We start from the raw sequence: 25,521 nt of genomic DNA, 5'->3' as shown, positions 1-25,521 counted from the left end.
ACCTTGTTCAGGACTAGCCTTTTGAAATCGCTATCGGCATGCCCCTTTAATGAAATGGTGATAATTTCGAAATGTTTTCGTAAATTGCATAATATTGTTGTTGTGTTTTCCCAACACTTGTTTTCGGCTTAGGGCATACGTGCGTACTTTATTATAGTTAACGCAGAGTAGATAGTTAAGAAAAATAAGAACAATGTAGGGATGTACTTAGTGAAGAAAATATTTGACTAGATCCTAAATTAATTCAGACATAGATACTTAGTAGGTATTTAAGTTTACTTAATAATTATCTTATTTGTTAGATTAGATTTATAAAGAGATTAGATATAGGTATATTAGTTTAAAATATTAATGATATATGTAGAAACGATCAGCTTAAAGACGAAACAAGAAATACTTAGTTGATAGATGGCACTAGAAATGTTGGTACTAAGTTTTATCAATAAATTAAATATGTGATTTCAAACCAAAGGTTCAAAAAGCGGAAAGAACAAGAATTAAGGCAAAATGATGAGCAAACGCATCAGATGACGCTGCAAGCCGGATTGAGGACTTTGCATGAAGCCGGGCCGGAACTAAAGAGGGCTATCTCTGGTAATCTGGATGATATAACGGCCGAGTTAGATGTACCTATGCATAGGGTGAGTGCTGCTATGTGAATTATTGGATTTTCAGAAATAAAAAAGGTACAGAAGTGTAATAAGATCATTGATTACATTGCTATCGTGCATATTTCTGTAGTGCATCAATAATATGGATTTCAATAATAGGCATTGTTCAATTAAGAATTCGTCTTCAGTAATCTCACTAGTCTCAATCGTCACTAATTTGATCGCGAATTCCAAATAAACTCCAAACATAAAAAAAAAACAATAAGAAATAAATTAAAGTATTCAAAGTTTTTAACACATTATTTTTTAGAGAAATCACTCGCTATTTGGAGGTGTTTGGTCAAGTATACGACGGCATGGTCCTAACAGACATCTTCATAGACACAGAAAAGAGCCGCCGCCAGGTAAAATTAAACCAAATCTTTTATATCCCAATATTGACTATGAGAAACTACTCCATTGCAATTGTTATCATTCGCAGAGGCTGTTGGGAATCATTTAAGCTCCTTAATGCAGAAAGAATATGGGGTTGGACCGTTGCCGCTGACACCCAATTTGTAAGCATTGAAAATTATTTTCGTTGAATTTATTTTGCATTGGATTTTGAAGAGGTTATAATTATTACTTTTTTTAATAAGGGCAAACGGACAACCAAAAGAACAGATACCAATGAGGCCTCTTATACTAAACGGTGAATCAGAAAAAATATATCAAGTCTTAGAGTGAGTATTTTTTGGAAATGATACGAACTTAATCTTAACGAAATCATGCATTCTAGTAATGTCCTACTCACAGGAAATAAAATACAATTTAATAATCGATTAATATTTCACTCGATTTTAAATACCTAAATAAAAAAAATGCTTATTATATTACAGAAAAGCCACAAACGAACTAAAGAACGCTATTCATCAAGGTAGTTGGACGTGTGGTTTTAACTTTTCTCAATAACTCGCAACGTTTTCTTTTAACTCACACATTTTTCATCTCATTCTCTCGCCTTTCTAACTAACCACTACCGTTACTAACGTCACCTTTTTTTTCGTCACCGCCTTCTCGTGGATTGGTACGTACGATAGCAACCAAAAGTCGAACTACCCCGAAATGCTCGGGCAGATCGGGCTCGCGTTTGGATGCGTGAACTACTTGTCGGCGGCGGGAGGGAGCTCGCGGCAACGCGTGCACCCAGAGGACGACGAGCGAGCGGAGACGATCCAGCCGAAGATATCGCCGCTGCTGGCGAGCGCCTGCACTCCCACGACGGAGGCGCGCACGATGACGCTGTACGGCTACAACGCGGCGGCGCGGTTACCGTTCGCGTTCTCTCACGGCGGACGCCGGTCGCTCCGCGCGTGTCGCACGGCGCCGGCGGTGGCAGGTCGGATGGTGCGCAGCGCGTCATCGGGCGCCGCGCCCCGCCTCGCCCCGCACGCCGCCGAGCCCCGCCCCCACCCAGGTCGCGCACGACCCCATCCCTCCCTGCCTCTTCCGACCTTTTCTCTTAAACTCAACCTGAACGTCTATTTCAATCCTTTTTCAATTTTCTAAATTCATTCCTTTAGCTGTGACGTTCTGAATAATATGTCTAGCTACTACTTGTCTTAAATGTTTATATTTTTAATTTTTTTAATTAACCTCCAATTTGATATGAATTGTTATAATTGTTTTTAGTTAAAATTACGAGTTTTAACTGAGTATAGCCTTTATATTCGAAAATTGATGTGCATACTCTAAGTTTACAGGAATGTTTCCGACTCAGCTTATCCTAATCCGGTAAAAAACAAATCACAAAAGCAAATCCACTCAAAGGCTTCTATCGATCTCATACAATTCGTCATGATATTTCACCCGAATTATTACACTTCACGATTTATGCACAAGTTTGTTTCGAATAATCAATTCGTTTAAATGAGTTCAGAGTAAAGTTGATGATATAGCTCTTCAAGGATATGAAGAATGAAAGCATTACAAAACTAACGGCACTGGAACTAACCCACCTAATGAGCATGATCACGTCATCTCGATCGCTAATTACGCAGTTAGAATAGATGGAAAATTAGAAGGCTTTTAGTAAAAACAGTTTTTGACTAACATTTCGAATGGTTTGCACAGAATATGAATCGTTCAAATACATTCACGATAACATAGTTAAATAGTAAATATAATATCATTGTATTCATCGCTTGAATAGAGCGCGCGGCTTAAGGCTTTGGACCTAGTTCTTTAGAAAAAATATTTATTAGACATATTTTAAACATATCAGTAAGTGATACTCCTTAGATAACTGCTCTTAAATGCTGTAAAATAGTAAATACGCAGTCTTCAAAGTTAATATGGTTAAAATTTATTCCGAAAAAAAAGAAATACAGCATAATACTTCTAGAGAAAAATAATAACTATTTAATCCTTCTCTCCTGTCACTTTGAAAATCTATGAATTATTCTAAGACACTTGCAGAATCACAACAATGTCATCAAGAAATACATGTATAAAACGTTAATTGTTGGAACAGGAACCGATAGCGCTGGTCGAGGCGTTGTATCGCTGCCAGGAAGTCCCCGCGGAAACAGCTCCTCATTACCAGTAGTAGGCTCCGCAGAAAGCCTAGTCACTAGAGTTAGTATATTTTTATGTTAACTTTTTATTGGTGGAAACCATTAGACGTATCAATGGTGAATACGAGCTTACTTCTAAATATTAGAAGCAAAATGACTATTATGATTAGTATCATCGTAACTAATACTGTGTTTAGATACTACAACTATCGATACTACTACTACATTTAAATGGAAAATCTTAGCGGCAATTGAAGATTATAAACTATATTACAGAATAGTCTAAGTCTAATGACTATCCTACAGGAATAGGTGAAGATAACGTTGAGAAGGTTACCGAAAAGTCACTATCCTCAACAATGAGAGGACGACTGAAAAGAAGAAGAGTGATATTCAACTTACTAAGTCGCAAAGCTCTGTCTGATATATTGTTAGCGCAAAGAACAATCCTAAGGAAGAGAAAATAAAAACTATAATCTAGAAAACAAAAGTTACTATTTCTCTACAAATTACTTAATACATTTCTTTAACGCAGGTGTTGACTGAACAAGGACTAGGAGAATACTGCGATCCAGAGTTCGTCAGGAACACTTCTAGAGAGATGCAGGAAGCACTCGAGATGACAGAAGAGCAGATGGACAGGTTAGTTAGTTGAGTTATTTCCTATCACCTTCTGCGCTTACGATGACGTGGAGTATTTTTAGTTCTGGTCTTAGGTTTTAATAATTACTAAGAATATGTTAATTTCCCAGAGCGGCTCATCAGCTGATGATTCACGAAAAGAATTTGAAGCAAGCTCAATGTCAACCAACTCAAGTTGTAAGTATAATTATTCTCAAAAATAAATTAACTAAGATATTTCTTTATTATTGAATCGAAAAACTGTAAGGTGGATAATATTTTGAAATTGCAATAAACTAATTTTCATTTTAAAAAAAATCTAGCATCAATTAACGACAATTAAATCAGCAGTTTCAATATGGCGGCCCTTACACAATCATATTTAATAAAATTCAATCTCATCTCAACATTCCAATTACATTGTCCTATTCTCATGAGCCATAGATATTATTAAAACTACTCTATTGGCTTACCTGGGAAGCCGAAAATAATAGAATAATAAAAATAAGAAAGTAATTAACATTTTTTTATCATTAAGACATGTAACAAAAATATGATAAAAATGAACAGGAAATATTTTTGTCGATTAATAATTAAATTCTGACCCAAACTATACCTACAATATGTTTTAACCAAATTGTTCTCCAACAAAAATAATTTCAGGAAACCAACTATCTTAGCAATGATCTAAAAGTAAGTGGTAGTAAAAAATGAGTATGAAACAGACTGTTTAATAGTGTGGACTATTCTGATTGACAATATAAAAAAAAACTGCACGTTTGGCAGAGTTTTTTTTATAGCTTTGTTGGGTGGACGAGCTCACAGCCCACCCGGTGTGAAATTGTTACTGGAGCCCATAGACATCTACGACGTAAATGCGCCACCCACCTTGAGATATAAGTTCTAAGGTCTCAAGTATAGTTACAACGGCTGCCCCACCCTTCAAACCGAAACGCATTACTGCTTCACGGCAGAAATAGGCAGGATGGTGGTACCTACCCGCACGGACTTACAAGAGGTCCTACCACCAGTAAAAAGTAAATTTTTATTACTATTTCGTTTTTTTTCTTTTTCTCCTAAAAATTAAAAAAAGTTTTGAAACATTGTGTAACGAGTGTATAGGCTGATGCTTGGGTTATAGGGCGACATCGTAGCCCGCAAGTTCCACCCTTTTCACCAGCCAACATCGATGCCTCCCCCGGCCTGCGAGCGGTTATAGCACCGACCTCCAAAGCCACGCGGCCGTCCCGCCACCGACGGAAGCGGAAACGAAAACCTGTGTTGGTTTAATGGCCGCCGTTGCAGAAACATATGGATCGCAATGCTCCTTTGAAATTCAGATATATGAACGTCAACGCGCTGTCGATTTATGATTATCGTAATGAGTTTCGTTACGATGAAAATATTGTATAAAACAGCGTTTTAGAATGGCGTTCAATCTTTTCATCTCTGTGAATATTTCACTAGCCGAATTCTTTAGTGGCTTAAGTAAAGAGTGGACTAATATTATGTGCGTAACGTGCAGATCGGGGTGTTGAATTCTTTATTACATATTATGTTGTTTAAGGTCCACGGTTACGCAATTTGAGAAATCGCATATGAGAGTCCGTTTCTGTGCAAGTACATTGCAATGCATAATTCTGATTGCATTTTAAATCCCAGGACGTATTAATAGATATACGAATTATATCTAAAAGTGTCAGCAGATAAAACTTACGCCACTATTGAATTTTATAAAAAAATTCTCGCAATTTTGACATGGACATGTTTTATGCTCAAAGGTTTTTAATTTTAAATTCGACCATTCACAAACTTTATCTTATTATTGTAATATAAGAAACACAGTGAGATACGTAGTTAAAATTTAGTGTAGAAAGTAGATTTTGTAACGATAGAAAAACTAAAAGGGCCATTTTAAAATGTTTGATAGTTCTAAATTAATTAAATGCTCGCGAGATGCAAATGTTCTTAATTATGTTTTGGAGAGAGCAAAGAGTATGATGTATAACAATATTTAGGGGGACTAAGAAAGGTTAACTTTAATTTTAAAAAAAGGGAACGTCTTAGCAAGTGATATTTTCAAAATTGTCAACTTCCAAAATCTTTCATTTAACGTTACGATATTTGCTCTCTGTTTAAAAATCTTAAGATAAGCACTTTAATCTTTCAGTATTAAAACTAAATTTTTACATTTTAGAATATACCTATACGATTAGGAATTTGCCTAAATTTTCAATTTCTTTCAGATTTATAACCAAATTATTTTATTGTGAATCTGAAATTCATAACAAATCCGTGACAATACTACTACTTATACAATTAGCCCTAAGTATATGGGTGTTCCAATTTTCCGTAGTTGTGACATGAGGTTTGACGAATGCAAACCTGAAAATTGTAAAATATACCTATATGCCAAAATATAACGCAATGAAAGAACTTTACAATTCATTTAATTTTAAATATAAGATTTTAAAGACAATTAGTGAGAAATATTTTGTTTTGTGAGTGTGTCCTATAAAAGGAAGACCGTCACGCTTGATAATCTACTTGGAATTTTTATAGAGGTAAGGTATTCGGAAATTTTGCCAGCGTGATTCCTTATTTGGTCAGTCGAGTTCCAAGCTGGAGCTTGATTGAATTCCCTTCTGTGACGATCTATGTCGATTTAAATATTAAGCAATATATTATTTATTGATTTTAAACTAAAAACCCACATCTTTTTAATAACATTCGTTAAAATAAAGCTACCAAACTTCAATACGTTGATTTTAGTGATCGCCAGTCAGTGAGGTTCTGTTACCGTGTTATAGTATATTCATCAGAAATATCTAGGAAAAATTACAAAGGTATCTCTACCAAATATCCTATCGTTTAAAATTCACTAATATTAAATCTACTTCTTTAGTTCTTGATTAGTGACTCTTTTACAGTGGAAGCTCGATTCATGACCGAAATCACTTTTTGACGCGACAACGTCTTATAATTCGATGGAGCCGGCTGCACGCACGAAAAAACATGATCATGCGGCATTACCTCGCTCTGAGGCGTTCCATTTAAGGCTTGAAGTGCAAGCGAGAGCGCGCAACGAGCGACAAAGAGGCACAATCGGCCTCCGCGTTCGGCAGCGTTCGACATCTGTCTCTCTCCTACTTAAGTGAGCGATGCATCCGCGTGGACAGCTGCTATACAATAATACATTTACATGTTTTCGTCAAGTATGAAGTTCAGTGAAAAGTGAATGTGGTGTTAATTGTTTATAGCAACGATAATTGCGATAGTTGAAAAATGAAACCATTCCATCAGTATTTTCTTATGACGTTGTCACGTTCAACTATCGTCAGTAAACCGACTTTACAGACAACCGTTTTTTTTTTTATATTGGATACTCGTAGTTTGTGTGTGCTTACCTATTGTCTTGTATGCTTGGAGCGGTTAGATATTACACTGCAAGACATGATTACCCTACTCCATAATGATTAAAGAAATTTGAGTTGATTTGGTTTGATGCAGAGTGCTTATCGTTAGGCCTTTGGACCCAATTAGTAGTGCAAGGTTTCCCAAAAACTAACTAGGATAGAGAAATAAAAAATCTGTACATGTAATAAAACCTTAGACTTGCTTTGTCTATACCTATATTAAATACATAACTGTGCAAAAAAAACTAGGGCCGTAAAAAAGACACATTTTTTATTTATGTTTGTCTAAGACGGTTTTCTGAACTTTAAGCTATTTTTAATATGGTAATAAATTTCCTTGCAAAGCCATTAAATCTTCAAAAAAAAACAAATCAATAAAATTTAAAAAACAATTTTAAATCAAAACATTTAAAACAAATCAATTTTGAAAAATTTTGTTCCAATTTTTATTAACGTGAAATTTCTTAAGCAATCTAAATTTATAGGTAAACTAGCGACCCGCCCTCGCTTCGCTTCGGAAACATTAAAACACACATGAAACCAAAAAAAAAAAATAAAAAAAAAATAATAAAAAAAGTAGCCTATGTTCATCAGGGACAATGTCGGCTTCTAATGGAAAAAGAATTTTTCAAATCGGTCCAGTAGTTTCGGAGCCTATTCGAAACAAACAAACAAACAAATCTTTCCTCTTTAAAATATTAATATAGATTTATCTTACTTTAAATGAATGATAAAATCTCGAACACAGCGCATGTTGTCCTTCATTGATTACAAGATCGAAAGAGACAAATAAGTTGTAAATTAGATTTATTATTACAGCTAAAAGCAAGATGGGGCTTATCCGCCGATCGTATTTTGCCAAATTAGTTATCATTCGATACATGTAATCTTAAAACTTCCTTGTTATAATATTTGGTAATACAAATTAAGTTTGTGCTCCCAAATAATTCCTCAAAGTAAATAACATGAAGATTTTATGGAATTCTTGTAGTGTTGTCCTTCGTACTCAATCGTGTAACGCCTCTATTTGTCTTGTCAGAACCTACAGGGTTAAAAATCGGCTATTTTATAGCTAAATTACATTATAGTAATTGTAATGAAAGACATACCTAATTAAACATGTACTGTTTTTGATCATTTCGATAAAATCAAACGTCTCCTTAGACGATCCGAACACTGCCTTAGATTAATAACAACGCACAATTTTAACCTAAGTATAGCTTATACACGGCTAGTTGTAAAAAACAAAATAATTAGGTATTGGTAAATTATTCAAAGATCTTGCAGGTTTGTCGATGAGTTAGAGATAGTTACTGTATTAAGTGCTCTTGTTTAGAAAATACGTAGTCTAGTAAATGGTATTATATAGGTAAATTCAAAAATTTCATAACCAAACATCATTTAATACCATGTGTCGTGTTATTAACCATTTAACCACAATGACATGACAAGCTATGTATACAACTTAACTGATAGCCACAATATTGAAAACGTGAATTCGAAAACTATTTACTAATTCACGTTCTATTTTACTGCTAAAATTCAGGTTTCAAGCATTTGCATAAAGTTTCGACTAATTTAACAAATAAATAAAGAATAGGGCACGTGCAGCAAAGCATCTAAAAATAGTGAGTTAAATAACTAAATAATATTTAGTAATTCTAACCACTTTTCGCTTTAAGCTATGAGAACACACATTATCCGTTCTGGATAACTATTGTGTGTTCGTTCTACATCTAAGGTTGATTTTTCGTACATTTTGGCTCCAATTATGGTCACAAAATGACTGTGTTTAGCAGTGTTTCTTAAACAGCCGTTATCATATTTTCTAGTACAGAAGGAGGGTTTTCCTGCTGTTTTATGTGTGGCGATAATAGAATGACACCTACAAGGGCAAAAAAAAAATTAGGTAAGTAGTTATTAATTATTAATATAAAATAATCATGTTAACCGGTAACAGCAAGCAGCATCAAGGATCGATGACTGAACAACTGTTAGCGCATTTCTTGTTTTTTTGGCACAGTCATTTCAATGAACATGTAATAAGTCAAATTTTCATTTTAAACAGCAAATAAAATGCCTCTGCCATTTTCGCCAGCCGTAGTAGACATAATTAAAATTAGTTTTACGGTTTGATCACGCGTCATTATTTTCAGACAAAGACTTTTTTTGGGTGAGCGCGAGGAGTAATGTTGTGTCAATTGTTTTATTTGTCAATTGCGTGTTTCTTTCCAGTGGATGGTAGAGTTAAGGAGCACCGGTTTTGTATACGAGACAGGTTGAAAGATGTCCATCTGTAAAAAGCAAATTATTGTTGGAAGACTCACCGAAATAGCGCTAGTGTAGGAAGTGGAAATGATATGAATATAGCAGTTTTAAACAGAGTGAATCCGGTCATCGTTCTCGTCAAACCCGTCGCGTCGAAGGGCTCGACGAGTAAATTAACCCACAGACACAGCCCACTGAGTTTCTTGCCGGACCTTCTCAGTGGGTCGCGTTTACGATCTGGTGGTAGATTCTGCGAAGCACGGCTCTTGCTAGGGTTCGTGTTAGCAACGTCCTCAGGTTTGAGCCCCGTGAGCTCACCTACTAGTTAAGGTTCCGCTGATATAGCCTCTCAAGGCTATCAGCTTAGATAGAAACAAAAAAAAAAGGTGCTGGATTGACGTGCAGTTTGGTAGTTTATGGCGCTGTTTTTAAAATCTTTCCACTTTCTATTAAAGCGCCATCTTTGTTGGTTGCCTTACAGCGGACACTTTTTAAAGCAGTGAGATGGTGCTTCTTACTTCTACCCTCCATATTATTCTCAGTCACGGACATAGATAATACCACTGAGGCCTGTATTCGGAACGTCATGAGTAAAATAAATTTATGAATTGCAAAGCGATACCAGTCCAATCGCACTGGCGATTCATACGTTAATTTACGCGTATTCATTATTAAGTAGATACCGCAAAATTACCGGAACTAATCGCTCGCAGAAGTCACTCGTCCTCTTTTAACACGTTAAGCACATAAACTAAGCACAGATATCCCATACGAGCCGAGACTAATCCTGCTTATTACAGTTTACGACGGTAGCGTCGTCTTTTTAATTCAATCTTCATACCCAAACACATAAGACATTTAGTCTAATAACTGATAAATTATTCTGTACTTTTAACGTCTACTCTATCGATTGTGCTACTAAATCCTACTTCGATTTTATATGTTTTTGGGAAAATATATAACATGGTAACAGGCTTGTATTAAAATAATAGCTATCATATAAAAACGATTATAGAATTTGAAGTTTAATTTCATAACATAAGCATGAACACTACGTACAGTAGCGTTGCATACAACAATCCTTCTCTACTGTTATGGTGCCAAGAAAAAACGTTTATTTTTAATTTTTAAGGATTTGATGACTGATGCGACTAAAAATAAGACAAACTAGAAAAATCATGGACGGAATTGTTTTAATTTCTGTCAATGAGATTAAAATGTTAATAATGACAAACAAACTTTCGGTAATCTTACAAACGTTTACGAGAACGTTGTCGAATTTATTGTATTCATTCAGAAACCAATACCACTAGCCGGCGGCAAAAGTCCACAGATGGATTAGTAAAGTGATTTAAATCTTAAACTCATAACCTGTGAGTGACCACTATGTACCTCATGGTGTCAACTGACTACGAAACCCATAGAAACTACAATAATTGGAATGCAGTAGTTTAGACAGTGGATAGGCCACACTACAGGTGTTGAGACAGCTAAGTAGTTTTGATACATGGATGTCGGCTTCGAACTGGCAAGGGTAGACTTTCAATACGCCCCTAAATCGCAATTTTTGTGCTTTGCTATCTCGACCCAATGTTTCCAAGCGTGCGTCATCCACATTGTGCTTTTTTTATATCAGATGGGTGGACGAGATCACGACCCACCTGCTGTATAATTACCAGAGCCTATAGACATCAAATTCCACCACCCATCTTGGGACATTAGTAATGTTAAGACAAAATTAGATTTGAAAGATTTAAACATTTCCCAGATTACTGAGGCACTACTGTGTGGTAAAAGATATATAATAAATATAATGTATATTTTCCATGTTAAAAACCCATTTCAAATTTAATTATGAAATTATGAATATTCAATTTATTAATATAAATATTTTCAAATTTTTGTGATACATAATTACAATAATAAATGTATTAGTGAAAGAATTTGTTCTAAAATTTTAAAATTTGTAAATATTGTACAAACTTTCTTAAAAAAAATAAACATTTTTGTAATCTGTATGCTGTTGTCAGTCTTACAGAACTTGTGTACATAAAGAGTGTAAATATATAATTTTTAAGTAAATAATAATTATATTTATTCCGTCAGTCATATTGAAACATTGATTATATATTTATTATTTAAAAATCAAAATTATGTATTGTGAAACTGTTTTCATATGAATAAAAAAATGTGGGAAAAAATCAGTTTTATTTTTAAAATGTATTTTAAGATCAAATCTGATAATTGCATACGTCTTAATATAGTTCACAAAATATTTGTGATTTTTTTCCAATTGATTTGTAAGTACTTGTTGTTGATTTGTAAAAAATGTTTTATGTTATGGAACTATGAACTTGAATTCTTGAGTCATCATCATCATCATTCTTTCCTATTACCCTCTACTGGGGTGTAGGGCTCGAATTTTTGAGTAGTATTAATAACTAGTCAGATCATAAGTATTGTCACACAGTAAAAACTTTTCTTTTAGAATGCTGGCCACAAAAAAGTTTATTGAATTCGAATTCCGAATTGTTCATGAAAATAAAAATGTATACTTTTAGAATTTTACTCATTTTTAAATATGGAGTGGACGCATAGAGAAGACCGTGTTGCAGTTATTGCGTTGCATCGTTGCGGTTACGCGCCAATTCAAATTTTTAACATACTAAAAATTTGAATATAACCAAAAGATTCGTTTATCGTACCATCAAACGATACAATGAAGACTCTAGTGTAGATGACAGGTCAAGAAGTGGTCGCCCTCGGTCTGTTAGGACTCCAGCAGTGATAAAAGCTGTGATGGCGCAAATTCAAAGAAATCCCAAACGTAAGCAGAAACTGTTGGCCCTTCAGATGGAGTTAAGCAGAACCACGGTGAAAAGGGTGTTAAACGAAGACTTAGGGCTTCGGGCATATCGACGAAAAACAGGACATCGTTTGAATGCTCGTCTGATGGACCTGAGACTGAAGAGATGCCGCGCTTTGTTGAAGCGGTACGCGGGAAAAAAATATCGGGAAATTCTTTTTTCGGATGAAAAAATGTTTACCGTAGAAAAGAGCTACAACAAACAAAATGATAAGGTGTACGCACACAGTAGTGAAGAAGCGAGCAACCGTATTCCGCGTGTCCAACGAGGTCATTTTCCATCCTCGCTCATGGTATGGTTGGGAGTTTCTTATTGGGGCTTAACAGAGGTACATTTTTGTGAGAAAGGTGTAAAAACGAATGCAGTTGTGTATCAAAATACAGTCCTGACGAACCTTGTGGAACCTGTTTCTCATTCCATGTTCAATAACAGGCGCTGGGTATTCCAACAAGATTCGGCGCCAGCTCATAGAGCGAAGAGCACACAAGACTGGCTGGCGGCGTGTGAAATCGACTTCATCCGGCACCAAGACTGGCCCTCCTCCAGTCCAGATTTGAATCCGTTAGATTACAAGATATGGCAACACTTGGAGGAAAAGGCGTGCTCAAAGCCTCATCCCAATTTGGAGTCACTCAAGACATCCTTGATTAAGGCAGCCGCCGATATTGACATGGACCTCGTTCGTGTTGCGATAGACGACTGGCCGCGCAGATTGAAGGCCTGTATTCAAAATCACGGAGGTCATTTTGAATAAACTTTAGTGTCATAAGAATCTATGTTTTGTTAAGTTCATTTTGGTATATGAATGGTTACATAATGAATAAACATGTTTCAATTATTTTACATTAAACATGTGACAGAATTTATGACCTGACTATATATTGTGCTTTACAAACATTTACCAATAATAAGTAGCACAATAAGGCGACACTTGCCTTATCTTCTATACCTAATAAAATATCACACAAATAATTTATTTTATAATTTAATAGAGATTTATACAGTGTAATTATTTATCAATTAAAGTTCCTCTTGGCCTCTTTTCTAAAGTGTGTGCGGGAGTCTCAGTTTGACGTTTATTCATACCTTTCCTTTCCAGTTGCTTCTCTATGATTCTTGCATTGTTTGCATAGCTGTCAGCCACTTCTCTGGCCTCAATTTCATCTTCCTCTTCATCAATAGTCGACACAGTCACAGAACTGAACTTACCCATGTTTTTAGTATGTTTTGTGACCATGATCTTCTTAGGCTGTGTCAAAGCCACTTGTTTATATATATCAGTGACCCCTCCCTCTCCCGGAGTCTGGACTAATGCTCCGTCAATTATAAAGGCTACATTACTCTCCTGATCGTGTTTATAATAGATAGGCAGAGCGCATTTTTTACATTTAAGCCTGTATTGTCTTTCGATACCTTTCTCTCGCCTTAAATAAACAGTTTCATCAGGGTCTGAAGTAATTTTGTGAGCGTGTTTCGATCCATCTATGACTCTTGCACTGTCGAAGGGTCTTAACGGTAATTTGTCGATCGTACAGTCTAATATGAGAGACATCTGGCCGCACAAACAGTAATAGATATGTAAAGGTTTGGTTTCATTATACTCTTCTTGATCTTTCGTGTCGGAGCAAACAATACTTCTTGATACAACTTTTGGCATGTTATTTCAAATGTAAAGGAACGGTATGGGTTGAAGATGTATAAAAAGAGCTTTTCTTGAATGTTTATTAATGATTACTTTCGTTGGATGGTGTATTTTCGTGACAGAACTCAAGTGATTTTATACTCTTTGACAGAACTGACAGAAGTGATAGATAGAAGACATTTAAATAATTTATGCCTGGATTTAATTTTTTTAAGAAATTTTATGACATGGTAACTAAGACCTATAGGTCAAATCTTATTTTAATTTTAATCTATTTTTATAAAAAATCTAATATAGAGTGAACGCGAGGAGCGAAGTTGTGTGAATTATTTTGTTTTGTCTATTTATTATTTCTTCAGGTTTAAATGTGTAATAACGATGTTTATTAACTAATTAGTATCTGCTAAAGGACACAAATGTGGGTAAATGAAATAAAGCCGCTGGACGTAGCTTCTCGGGATCATCCAAAAAGTCCACTGAAAAAATCTCAGTAAATGACCTCCATTTTACTGACACTATATTTCATCTCATTTCATTTAATGTCATGCCAATTGATTAATGTTTCAAATTTATCAACTTCATTTCATTTCACTTCATATTAATATCATTTTTCATTAAATAATATAATTTATTAGGCTTTATATTATGATACTTTTGCCGCTTAAATTATGATACCTTTGCCTTTTCAGTTGGAAAAATAGAACTACTACTACTGTCAACTTCACGCTGCGATTGTCTTTTATTCAAGAAATTTGATTTTCTCCCACATGTTAATTGATTTTTGCGATTAACAATTATTCCACGAATAATTTAGTAAAATGGGTGCTATATCAAGCAGGTACCGTGTCTTCAACTCTGGGCTGACTAGTACCGACTTACAAAATATAGAAAATGATAACAAACGAGAAAATCCAGGGACTTTGGATGAACTTCATAAAAAAACCAAAGGTATGATTTTTAGAAAAAACTACATTACCTAACACCTTCCCCTTCATGTTTAAACTTTAAATTCAATATATTGTAAAATTTTTATGTCATAAAGTTCGTATATTAAGTGATCATAAAAGTTTGGTTAGTTTGTGATGTAATTTAATGTGTTTTTGACTTGAATCCTTTCAATTATTATATTCCGACTTCCAAGACTTTAATTTTAAAAGGGACAACATCATGTATGTTTACTTTATGCAAAACTGAAATTGTTGTTTTTTATTTATTAGATATGTGGACGAGCTCACAGCCCACCCGCTGATAAGCGTTTACTGGAGCCTATAGACATCTACAACGCGAATTCCGGTGTTCGAATCCCGCAGGCGGGTACCAATTTTTCTAATGTAATACGTACTTAAGAAATGTTCACGATTGACTTTCACAGTAAAGGAATAACATCGTGTAATAAAAAACAATCCCGCAAAATTGTAATTTGCGTAATTACTGGTGGTAGGACCTTGCGTGAGTCCGCACGGGTAAGTACCACCGCCCCGCCTATCTCTGCCGTGAAGCAGTAATGCGTTTCGGTTGGAAGTGTGAGGCAGCCGTTGTAACTATACCTTAGAACTGATGTCTCAGGGTGGGCGGTGGCATTACATTGTAGAGGTCTATGAGGTCCGGTGACCACTTAATATCAGGTGGGCCGTGAGCTTGTCCAAGCATATAGGCAATAAAAAAATCCTTTTAGCATGATCTTTTTGGCATAATATGTAAAACTATTCAATTAATATGAAATAGTCAGAGAAGTGTTAAACTTATCTTATTATCTAAATGTTACTTTTTGCAAGCTACATGTGATATCTGGGTCATAATATCTCAATTATATCACTGTCTCTAGTTCCAAAGAATATTTAATGTTGGTATTAAAAACCTTGAAATTAGTAAAACTATGTTGTAAAATAATGTTTATTAACAGATGATATACTTTTTTTTATTCAATTGCAAATACTAGGTTTTAACGTTTATAGATATTAGACCCACAAACTGATACTTATAGCTTAAAGTATTATTTTTATTACTTTATAGAGGTGATGCCTGTGAACTTTGAAGGTGGCAAGTTAATGGTCAATAGAGGGCTGTCAAATCATTTCCAGGTGAGAATAAACTCTTCAAAAAATACATTAAAACTGAATCCTTAATTTCAGACCATAAGTAACATCTTCAAACTTGTTACGTAATGTTACTCTTTTTTTAAGTACCACATAGTATTAATATACTGTAAGGCTATTTTTAGAAGTAGTAAGAAGTTTTAAAAATTGTAATTGTATTACAGATGTCTCATACATTAACAATGAGCTCACAACAAAATGGATACAAATTGGGTGGAACATACATTGGCACAAAACAGATATCTCCGACGGAGGCATTCCCGGTGGTGCTTGGTGATGTGGACCCTGCCGGTAATGTGAACTGCAGCCTTATACATCAACTGACACCAGAGATCAGGGTTAAAGGTGCTGCTCAAGTAAGTAATACTTTGACTAATCTGAATAAATTAAAATGTTTGAAATAAGTAAAATATTGTCTTACAATCAATACAAAATTTTTATAATGAAGAAACAGTTATCATATAGGTTGCATTGTAGCAAATGCAGATATCAAAAAGAGTTCAATATAGACTTTTTAGATTTGCAGTAGTTCTTAGCATTGATGTATTTTACATAGAATGCTTATTGTTACTAGTCTGAGGAGTTAAGGCTATCATGTTGGTATTTACTGTACCAAATTAAATTTAAGATGGTTGCAAGTCTTTGAAATATCCTAATGAATTTTTTTAAAGATTAAATTATGGTATATTGCTTATTGGGTTGGGCCAGCATAACGAAAGGGGCGAGCGTCTGTTAGAGTTTGCTGCCGATCACAACTTAGTGATATGTAACAGCTTTTTCCAAAATCATCCACGTAGGCTGTATACATGGACATCTCCAACTGGTCATTGAAATCAGATTGATTATATCATGATTAGTTCACGGTGGAAAACTTCTGTGAGGAACGCTCACACCCTGCCCGGAGCCGACTGTAGCTCAGACCATGAACTTCTGGTAGCAACAATACAACTCAAACTTAAGGCTGCTAGGAAGGTTGACAAGCAGCGAAGAATCCAGCCTACAGACTTACCCAAGTTTGTAAATACACTAGAGCAAAATTGGAGTTGCTGGACTGACATAAATCCAGAATCTGCCACTCCAAATCAGTTGTGGAGCCGAGCAAGGGAACTCTTCCAGACTGCAGTCTCTGCATCAAAGATACCGAATGAGACTCATAAGCGTCAACACTGGATGAGTGTCGATACCTTTGCTCTTGTAGAGGAACGACGACGATTGAAGAAATCGGGAGCTGATCTGAAGACCTTAAATGCTAAATCAGCTCGGATACAAGAAGCATGCAAACGGGACCGAAATCAGTATCTCCAAAACCTCTGTATTGAACTAGAAATACACGCTAATAAGCATGAAACTCGAGATCTTCATCAGAAAATTAAATCCTTAACTAAAACTCTATCTTCAAAAACATGGGCTATTGAGAATTCACAAGGTGAAACAGTAACAGACCTTGAGGATATTTCCGAAACGTGGAAACAGTACTGCCAATCTGTTTCAAGATCCTAACTCGCACTGTTTCGATCCAACAGCACCTCAAGATGAAGAGATAGAGCCGAGCATTCTTAAGGATGAGGTTAGGGCTGCAATAAAACATCTTAAGAAAAGGAAAGCCACAGGGAAGGACGCCATTCCTATTGAAACGATGAGGCATCTGGGGAGTATGGCGTTGAAATTTTCCATACCCTGTGTAATAAAATATGGCAGTCTGGAACTTGGCCCCAAGACTGGGTTCATACTGTTTTCGTGCCACTGCATAAAAAAGGCTCGACAAAAAGCTGCAGTAATTACCGTCTCATAGCGTTGATTCCACAAGCATCCAAGATATTGCTGCGTATCGTTAACGAGCGCCTTAAATCGTACCTCTCTAAAGAAATTGCTCCTGAACAGGCCGGCTTTGTGAAGGGTAAAGGTACACGAGAACAAATATTAACCGTTCGACAGATCATCGAAAAATCCCGGGAATTCAACAAGCCTACGTACTTATGCTTTGTGGATTTCTCTAAGGCGTTTGATTCTGTCAAATGGCCAAAACTTTGGGATTGGCCATGGGTACCCCCAAACACTTGGTCCATCTGCTGAGGCGACTCTATGAGGAAGGAACAGCTTCAGTTAGAATAGATGACATTCTATCGCGTCACTTCCACCCTAGCGCAGGAGTTCGCCAAGGGTGTATTATATCACCGCTCCTGTTCAATATATATACGGAGCTTATAACGAGAATCGCCCTCGAAAACTGGTCGGATGGAATAACTATCGGAGGTCGGAAGATTTCAAATCTTCGTTATGCAGACGACATCACTTTAGTCGCGTCAGGTGTTAGCCAGATGGAAGAGCTACTCGGTAGAGTGGAACGCGTCAGTCTTGATTTCGGACTTAAAATTAACCGCAACAAAACAAGTGTCATGATTGTCGACCGTGCTAATAATAACTCGCCAGAGGTCACAAAAATTGCGAACTGCGATGTCGTACAGTCATACATTTACTTAGGTGCACTGATATCGAACACAGGCGGGTGCGTTGATGAAATCAAGCGGCGTATGGCTGTTTCGAGGTCAGCCATGGACAGGCTGAAGAAAATATGGGGGAATCGAAATATCACTAAAGCCACTAAAATCAGACTTGTAAGAGCACTGGTCTTCCCCATTTTTCTTTGCTGCTGAGACCTGGACATTGAGAGAAAGTGAGAAAAAGAGGATAGATGCTCTCGAAATGTGGTGCTGGAGAAGAATGCTGCAAATATCGTGGACAGAGTTCAGAACGAATCAGTCAATTCTACAGGAACTCGGCATCAAGCAGCGACTATCCTCCATCGTTCAGGGTCGCATTCTCACTTTCTTCGGGTATGTGTCGCGGCGAGGTGACGACTCAGTTGAGCGCCTTGTGGTGCAGGGTATGATAGAGGGTACAAGACCGCGCGGCAGATCACCGTTACGATAGACCGACCAAATAAAGGCAGCTCTAAACGGTCCCGTTAACGAGTGCACAAGAAGGGCCGCGGTACGCGAGGAATGGCGACATCTGGTGAAGCGCACCACCAACCGAAGTGATGACCACGACCACTCTGCCAAGAGTGCATACGACTGAGAACAAGAAGAATATTGCTTATGCTACAAAATACTATACAGAAAATACTATACCATATACTATACTATTTAAGATATTGTTTAGATGTGATTATAATTACTTCTGTATTACAATAGATTCAAGAATGCAAACTGACAGCTACACAAGGCACTGTGGAATACAAAGGTTCAGATTACAGCCTTGCTTTGGTGGCGGGGAAACCCGACTTTAACGACAAGTCTGCAATGTTTGTTGGACATTATTTGCAGGTAATTTGAACTCGTTTGTTGTTATTGTATATGGTATGTGAAGAACAATGGAATTCCTTTTTAAAATGTTAATAGTTAATGTAATGTAATCCAACATAATGAAAGGTTATCTATCACACTTCACATAGTGTGAATACATTTTTACCATAGTAAAAAGGAGTCCAAGTAACCAGTTCTGTGTAATTTAGATCGACAGACAATTAAATGTATTTAAAAAAACATACATGGTGTATCCATACCATTCAGTGACATGTCCATCCCGATCAATTTATAGTAGATCTTGACGCACTCTTCAAAGTCTTGTAGAGATTTGGTTGTGGACCAACCATTAGTGGCTTAGCAAGTTGTTTGGGTGGGATTCCGGTGGAAATATTGATTTCATGGTAGGTTTTAGCTCTATAAATAACTTCTCCTAAAATATATGAAACTGAATTGCTAAATTGCTAAATTTCAGTCGGTGACAAAGCGTTTAGCTTTAGGGGCTGAACTGGTGTATCAATCCGGTGCCAGGATCATGGGTGGAGAGATTTGCATAGTGTCTGGTGCTGCTAGATACACTATGGATGGTTGGTTCTCACTGTTTCTAGTATTTTCTCGAAATTTTACGAAATATTTTCGTTTTGCAGTAAACGAATGCTTAAGTTTTACTTTGTTAAGGAAAGCGAGATATGTGTGTATTTTTTCAGTAGACTATAATCAATTTTTTAGTGCCATATATAACATGTGATATGGTAATTATAAAAGTTATTAACCTTGTAAATGTAGTGGCTTATACACTTCATAATAGTCATAAATTCAATGAAAAATCTAATAACACTATTGGCTATCAATGACTACAGGAATGTGACGCCTAGAATGGCATGGCGGGGCGCAGCTAGTAATCAAATACTTTTATGAAACAGATTCAGAAGTGTCGGCCACACTGAGCGCTGCCAACCTGCACTTGTGTTACTTCAAGCAAGCCAGCGAACAACTCCAGGTAGGTAACACACGCCCCGGGAATGGCATGATTCAACAATGTTTATTGCTTTATCCACCCACTCACCTCTATGTGTGACCGCCTTTTAATTTATTGCCCGTGTAGGCAGACGAGCATACATACGGCCCACCTGATGGTGAGTGGTTACCGTCGCCCATGAACATCAGCAGTACTAGGGGCGGAGCTAAGCCGTTGCCTACTAATCCTGCATTACAAGGAATCCCAATGACCCCCATTCTATTATTTTCAGGTTGTAGCTGAAATGGACACATCATTCCGTGGCATGGAGTCAGTGGGCAGCATCGGATATCAAGTCACTATTCCAAAGGCAGATCTAGTTTTTAGAGGTAATATTTTTTACTTCACTACAGCCAGCGTATCTAGCGATGCACCGGTGTTCGAATGAAATACGTACTTAACAAATGTTCACAATTTTCTTCCATGGTGAAGGAATAACATCGTGTAATAAAATGAAACCCGCAAAATTATAATTTGTGTAATCGCTGGTGGTAGGACCTCTTGAGTCGGCACGGGTAGGTACCACCGCCCTGCCTATTCCTGCCGTGAAGCAATAATGCGTTTAGATTTGAAGGGTGGGGCAGCCGTTGTAACTATACTGAGACTTTAGAACTTATATCTCAAGGTGGGTGGCGCATTTACGTTGTAGGTGTCTATGGGCTCTAATAACCACTTAACACCAAGTCGGCTGTGAGCTCGTCCACCCATCAAAGCAATAAAAAAAACCAGGAATAAAGGAAAGAGTTAGTAGAGAATTCGATAAAGATACTGTTTCTACTATGAAGAAGGACATTCATTATATGTTTAATTTTAGAGCCAACAAAATGTTTTTCCAGGCATGGTGGATTCCAACTGGAACATCGGAGCAGTCTTGGAGAAGAAACTCCAGCCCCTACCCTTCACGTTCGCGCTGTCGGGCATGGCCAACCAGGCCAAGCAGCAGTTCAAGTTTGGCTGCGGACTTATCATCGGTTAACCCTCCAGCTCGGTTGTAGAATCTAATAGTAAAGTTCACAGTCCGGAATATTGAAGCATGTGGCACAGTGTGAGAATTCATTTAGCTGATGAACTTGGACCTCTCACAGAGCGTCCGTTGTAATTGTGAGAATTGATCGTAACTTTTAATAATGGGAATATATCGCCTTTTCGCATTAAAAGTGTACAACTTCCAAAAATATTCGAAATTGAGTTAATAAGCGAAATCATTTGGTATCACCAGTATTTTTTCTCATAAATACTGCCAAAAAAGTACAATTTAGTTTAAATTTTTATTTATCATTTTATTGTTTATTTATGTTTTGACTACTATTAACAAAATTAATACATAATTTTATCTTACTTTAAAAGACAGATAATGTAACTGGTAGAAAATAAAAAATAAATGTTGCAAAGATGATTAATATTAAAAATAACACATGTTAAACCTTTAAAACACTCTCCTGTAAAATTAGTAAGTTTTGAGATTATACAGTTTTAATGCGAGAAGACGATATGTATAAATAAAATGATTATGTTAATTTGTTTTAAATAAACTAAAATACTGAAGTGAAGGTTCAAAAGCAGCTTCGGAGTGTCTAGTGGAGGGCTGCCTTCCCGCGCGGCTGCTACTCTACAACTATGTAAAGGAGCATTAGGATTAGGAGGAGGGAGGACTAGATTGCAATAATAAAATTTAAAAAAAAGTTGTTGTAATTGAGTGCGGCCCGCGGACCACACCGGGCGCTTGCTGACTGTTTGCAATATTTCGGCGCGGACACGTCTGTAGTGCTTCAGCAAATACGAAATGTGAATTGTCTTTGATTAGTTTTTATAATTGTTTTGAATTTGATATATATTGTGGTTTTGCGTTACGGCCAGTCTGTGTGTGTCATCCATCGTTCAGTTAAGATGAACTCTTGTTCATTAACATTATCGTTCGGATTGCATCGGTGTGGTGTCTGTCCCAGGCGAGGAACACCTGGGACTCCGCAGGCCCCGGGGAGGGACACCCGCTTAGTATGCTTGAAGAACGTATTTAAAAATCATATAACAAAAATTTGGTTAGAAAATTCATTTATCAATTAAAAAACAAACGTGTGGCCCTCGGGAACTGCCGCGGTAAAGCTATTGCATAGCATTTTTTATCAACTTATGCAATTATAATTAGACAATGATAATTTAATATTAAAACAATAATAAAACAAGACCACGCTATATTAAACATTAATAAAAGCAAAACCTTAACTGTCGCCTTCACACTCATAAGCTAGACCGCGCGAGAGAGAGATGGGCAGACTTTTCATGATGCGCATGCAGTGTGACGTCACGCCACGCGCTTATTCACAAACACTACACAAGCGCAACGTGTGAATGTGTTGAACGCGAGCTACATGGTAGCCGGTGTGAGGGGTGTTAGGTTTTCGTTACGGAATTTCATGATTCGGTCGCCGCGCTCAAGGCCCGCGATAAAAGCTACAATAGCTTAAAAATACAATAAACGTATTTTAATCGAAACAATCGATTGAGGCAACGGCCTGTCCGTTCTAACAGTGTCATTGTTAACGTTGACAGACTGTCAAAGTAATTATTGAACTAAAACGGTGTTCTTAGCTGCGAGGGGTTGGGGGGGTCTGGATGATACGTTAAGTCTTCTTTCTTACTGGTGGTGAACCTCTTGTGAGTCCGCACGGGTATGTACCACTACCCTACCTATTTCTGCCGTGAAGCAGTAATGCGTTTCGGTTTGAAGGGCGGGGCAGCCGTTGTAACTATACTTGAGACCTTAGAACTTATATCTCAAGGTGCGTGACGCATTTACGTTGTAGATGTCTATGGGGTCCAGTAATCACTTAACACCAGGTGGGCTGTGAGCTCGTCCGCACATCTAAGCAATAAAAAAAAGTTTTCACTAGAAATGTTCTCGAAGGTCCTGTTGCAAAACAATACCTATTGCACCAACTGTAACCGGGTACATGACCATTAGCTCCTAAATAAGTAGCCATTGTCTTCAGTAAACATTAACACAGGAATGTGATTAGTAGAAATGTTATAATTGTGTGTAGCGGTCATCGTTTGAAACTAGTGTTGTTTTTAAATGTCAGAAAATATGATTCAAATGTTCGTGTGAGTGTGGCGCCCTTGTAAATATGGCCTGTTGTTGTAATGTCTATGTTTAATAGATTTATGTTGAGAATAAATTGGTGTTTCATTACTTCCCGAAGGCGGATAAAAAAAACGGCAACTTGGTGCACGTGAACGAAGTGAAACTTCTTTTTCGATTAGTATTGTGGTTTTCTTCATTTTTCATCCTTAAATCAGATATAGCTCTTGTAATTGGGAATGCTGTGTATAAAAAAATGCGACATCTTCAACATTTATACTATATATATTTTAAATTATAGATAGAAAAATAAATATATAAGTATACTTTTTTTTTTATAAATATTTTTTTAATACTACGCGCATGCGTTCGAGTGCCACGCATTCACTCTCGCTCAGTCTCTTTTTATTCCGCTTTAGAAGTTTCACTTCAAAAATGAGCACAAGACATGTCTAACTAGGTACATAAGGCATGATCGCGAATACTTCCACGATAAAGGTGTAACGCTAGAAAAATTGAATTTTTTTTTTATATTAACGCCCTCTAGCGTATACGTGGCGCAGTGTGGGGAAATAATATGATTATGAAACACTGCTTAGTGCACTTATTCGACACTGCATGGCGTGACTGTGCTATCTTGTCTGTGGTTCGAGGGTGAGATTGGCACAGCACTATAGGCGGAACATTCGAGAACCGTAAGACTATTCGTATAAAAGGACAAGTCACTTTGTCGAAGCCTTTTTCAATCAACATCTCTCGAGCTGCAGTGCAGGTTTTATTGCGTATTTACCAAAGTCAATTTAACAGTTCCTTGGTGTATTTTTATTCCCCACACTGTGTCCACAACCTTTATCTAAATAGAAGTTAACACCACTTTGTCTTCTCGTGTAGGTCCTAATAACTGGTACATTACATGTACATCAGTTAGGGTGCGGAGTGTGACCTTATTATCACCTTCGAGATCCCGCAATACCTTTCTGCGTGGACGCTGCCGGAAGCGAGGTGCTCTGGCTAGGCGATCCAAGAAAGTACTTGACTACCGTAGAACAAGAAACACACCTGCATACTGTTATCGAGCAACACTTCCGGCCTCACATAATTAATTATTTACGAACTTAGGAAATATATAGAACTTATTATTGTCTTATAATATAATTAGTAATTTCATAATCAAGTAAATAGTTCATTCATATTTCTTTATACTTATAATATTTTATTGGCGTCTTCCGCTTGACAGCTTCCGGCGCAATAAACCTTACGGCGCAATAAGCCTTAATGCTATTTATGTTACATAATTCGTTATTATTAAATAATAATTGTACGTAAATAATCAGCAGAATAATTAAGATGAACAATGTTTAATATTACCTACTAAGTTTGTATTTAAATAGGTCAAGATGATTGTATAAATACCGGCGGATAGCATATCTATTGCATTCGTATTCTACCCACCGTAACGTGTACTAAAGAGAATATAATATTTCGTGTGGATGTAAATTGTCTCAATTGTCGCCGCCACCCTGAGGATCCGTTTATAATACACAACCTGGCTCGGATCCAGCAACCCCAGTTGCGGGGAAGCAATCCAGTGAACGTTCATCGTCCATTTGTGAACCAAACTGATGAAACCGTCTTTGTTTATAATATTGTTATTTAAATCTCACTTTCATTGAATACTTTCTCGTGTGTTCGGTATACCTACCGACACACATTTAACAAGGATACCTTACCACTAACTTAATCTGTGTGAACAATTATAACCATTGAAGCTGTAATAATGTGTAGTGAATAAACTCAAGTGTAATATATTGTAATCGTTTCATTTATTGGCGTGAGTCTCCCAGAGCGGTAAGTGGTGGCGCCCTGAGATCCTCCTCACAGTCTCCTGTTCACCGGTTGTCTACCGGTGGTGACGTGTCTAGAAGTGGTGCGACTCGGCCCCGTGTCTCTCGACCCATAGACCACCTTTTGGGGAGTGACGCGACTGGGCCTCATGTAACATCGGCATACAAGGGACACCCTTAGACACAGACACGTTATAAA

At 36.8% G+C, this 25,521-nt stretch overlaps 3 protein-coding genes across 16 annotated transcripts in view; 2 read left to right on the top strand and 1 right to left on the bottom strand.

The window, feature by feature from the left end:
* The window catches only part of LOC114251688 (Ca[2+]-channel protein alpha[[1]] subunit D), a 97,609-nt gene extending 87,793 nt beyond the window's left edge, over positions 1-9,816 (top strand). For 7 of the 14 annotated variants that reach the window (XM_089739339.1, XM_089739342.1, XM_089739343.1 and 4 more), the window contains 9 exons: positions 473-641; positions 922-1,015; positions 1,093-1,168; positions 1,250-1,333; positions 1,691-2,067; positions 3,124-3,227; positions 3,702-3,808; positions 3,919-3,985; positions 4,910-9,816. In XM_089739339.1, coding sequence (XP_089595465.1) covers positions 473-641; positions 922-1,015; positions 1,093-1,168; positions 1,250-1,333; positions 1,691-2,067; positions 3,124-3,227; positions 3,702-3,808; positions 3,919-3,985; positions 4,910-5,077 — 1,246 coding nt within the window. In that variant the 3' untranslated portion in view covers positions 5,078-9,816. Of the gene's footprint in view, positions 1-472; positions 642-921; positions 1,016-1,092; positions 1,169-1,249; positions 1,334-1,489; positions 1,528-1,690; positions 2,068-3,123; positions 3,228-3,701; positions 3,809-3,918; positions 3,986-4,909 lie in introns of those variants that run through there. The other 7 variants (XM_089739346.1, XM_089739350.1, XM_089739345.1 and 4 more) reach the window with 6 other exon arrangements.
* Positions 9,817-11,659: 1,843 nt separating this feature from the next.
* On the bottom strand, positions 11,660-14,151 carry LOC114251692 (STING ER exit protein). The gene has a single exon (XM_028186043.2). It carries the CDS (start codon positions 13,993-13,995, stop codon positions 13,348-13,350), a length of 648 nt encoding a protein of 215 aa, XP_028041844.2. The 5' UTR covers positions 13,996-14,151; the 3' UTR covers positions 11,660-13,347.
* A 532-nt stretch (positions 14,152-14,683) lies between these two features.
* LOC114251690 (mitochondrial import receptor subunit TOM40 homolog 1) lies at positions 14,684-23,575 on the top strand. Its single transcript, XM_028186042.2, has 8 exons — positions 14,684-14,928; positions 15,994-16,061; positions 16,241-16,432; positions 19,271-19,402; positions 19,857-19,968; positions 20,305-20,381; positions 20,632-20,728; positions 21,236-23,575. Exons 1-8 carry the CDS (start codon positions 14,799-14,801, stop codon positions 21,373-21,375), a joined length of 948 nt encoding a protein of 315 aa, XP_028041843.1. The 5' UTR covers positions 14,684-14,798; the 3' UTR covers positions 21,376-23,575.
* The last annotated feature ends 1,946 nt before the right edge of the window (positions 23,576-25,521 follow it).

Source organism: Bombyx mandarina, chromosome A1 (assembly GCF_030267445.1).
Source record: "Bombyx mandarina strain Sakado chromosome A1, ASM3026744v2".
NCBI classification, from domain to species: Eukaryota; Metazoa; Arthropoda; class Insecta; order Lepidoptera; family Bombycidae; genus Bombyx; species Bombyx mandarina.
This window is presented reverse-complemented; position numbering and strand designations above follow the sequence as displayed.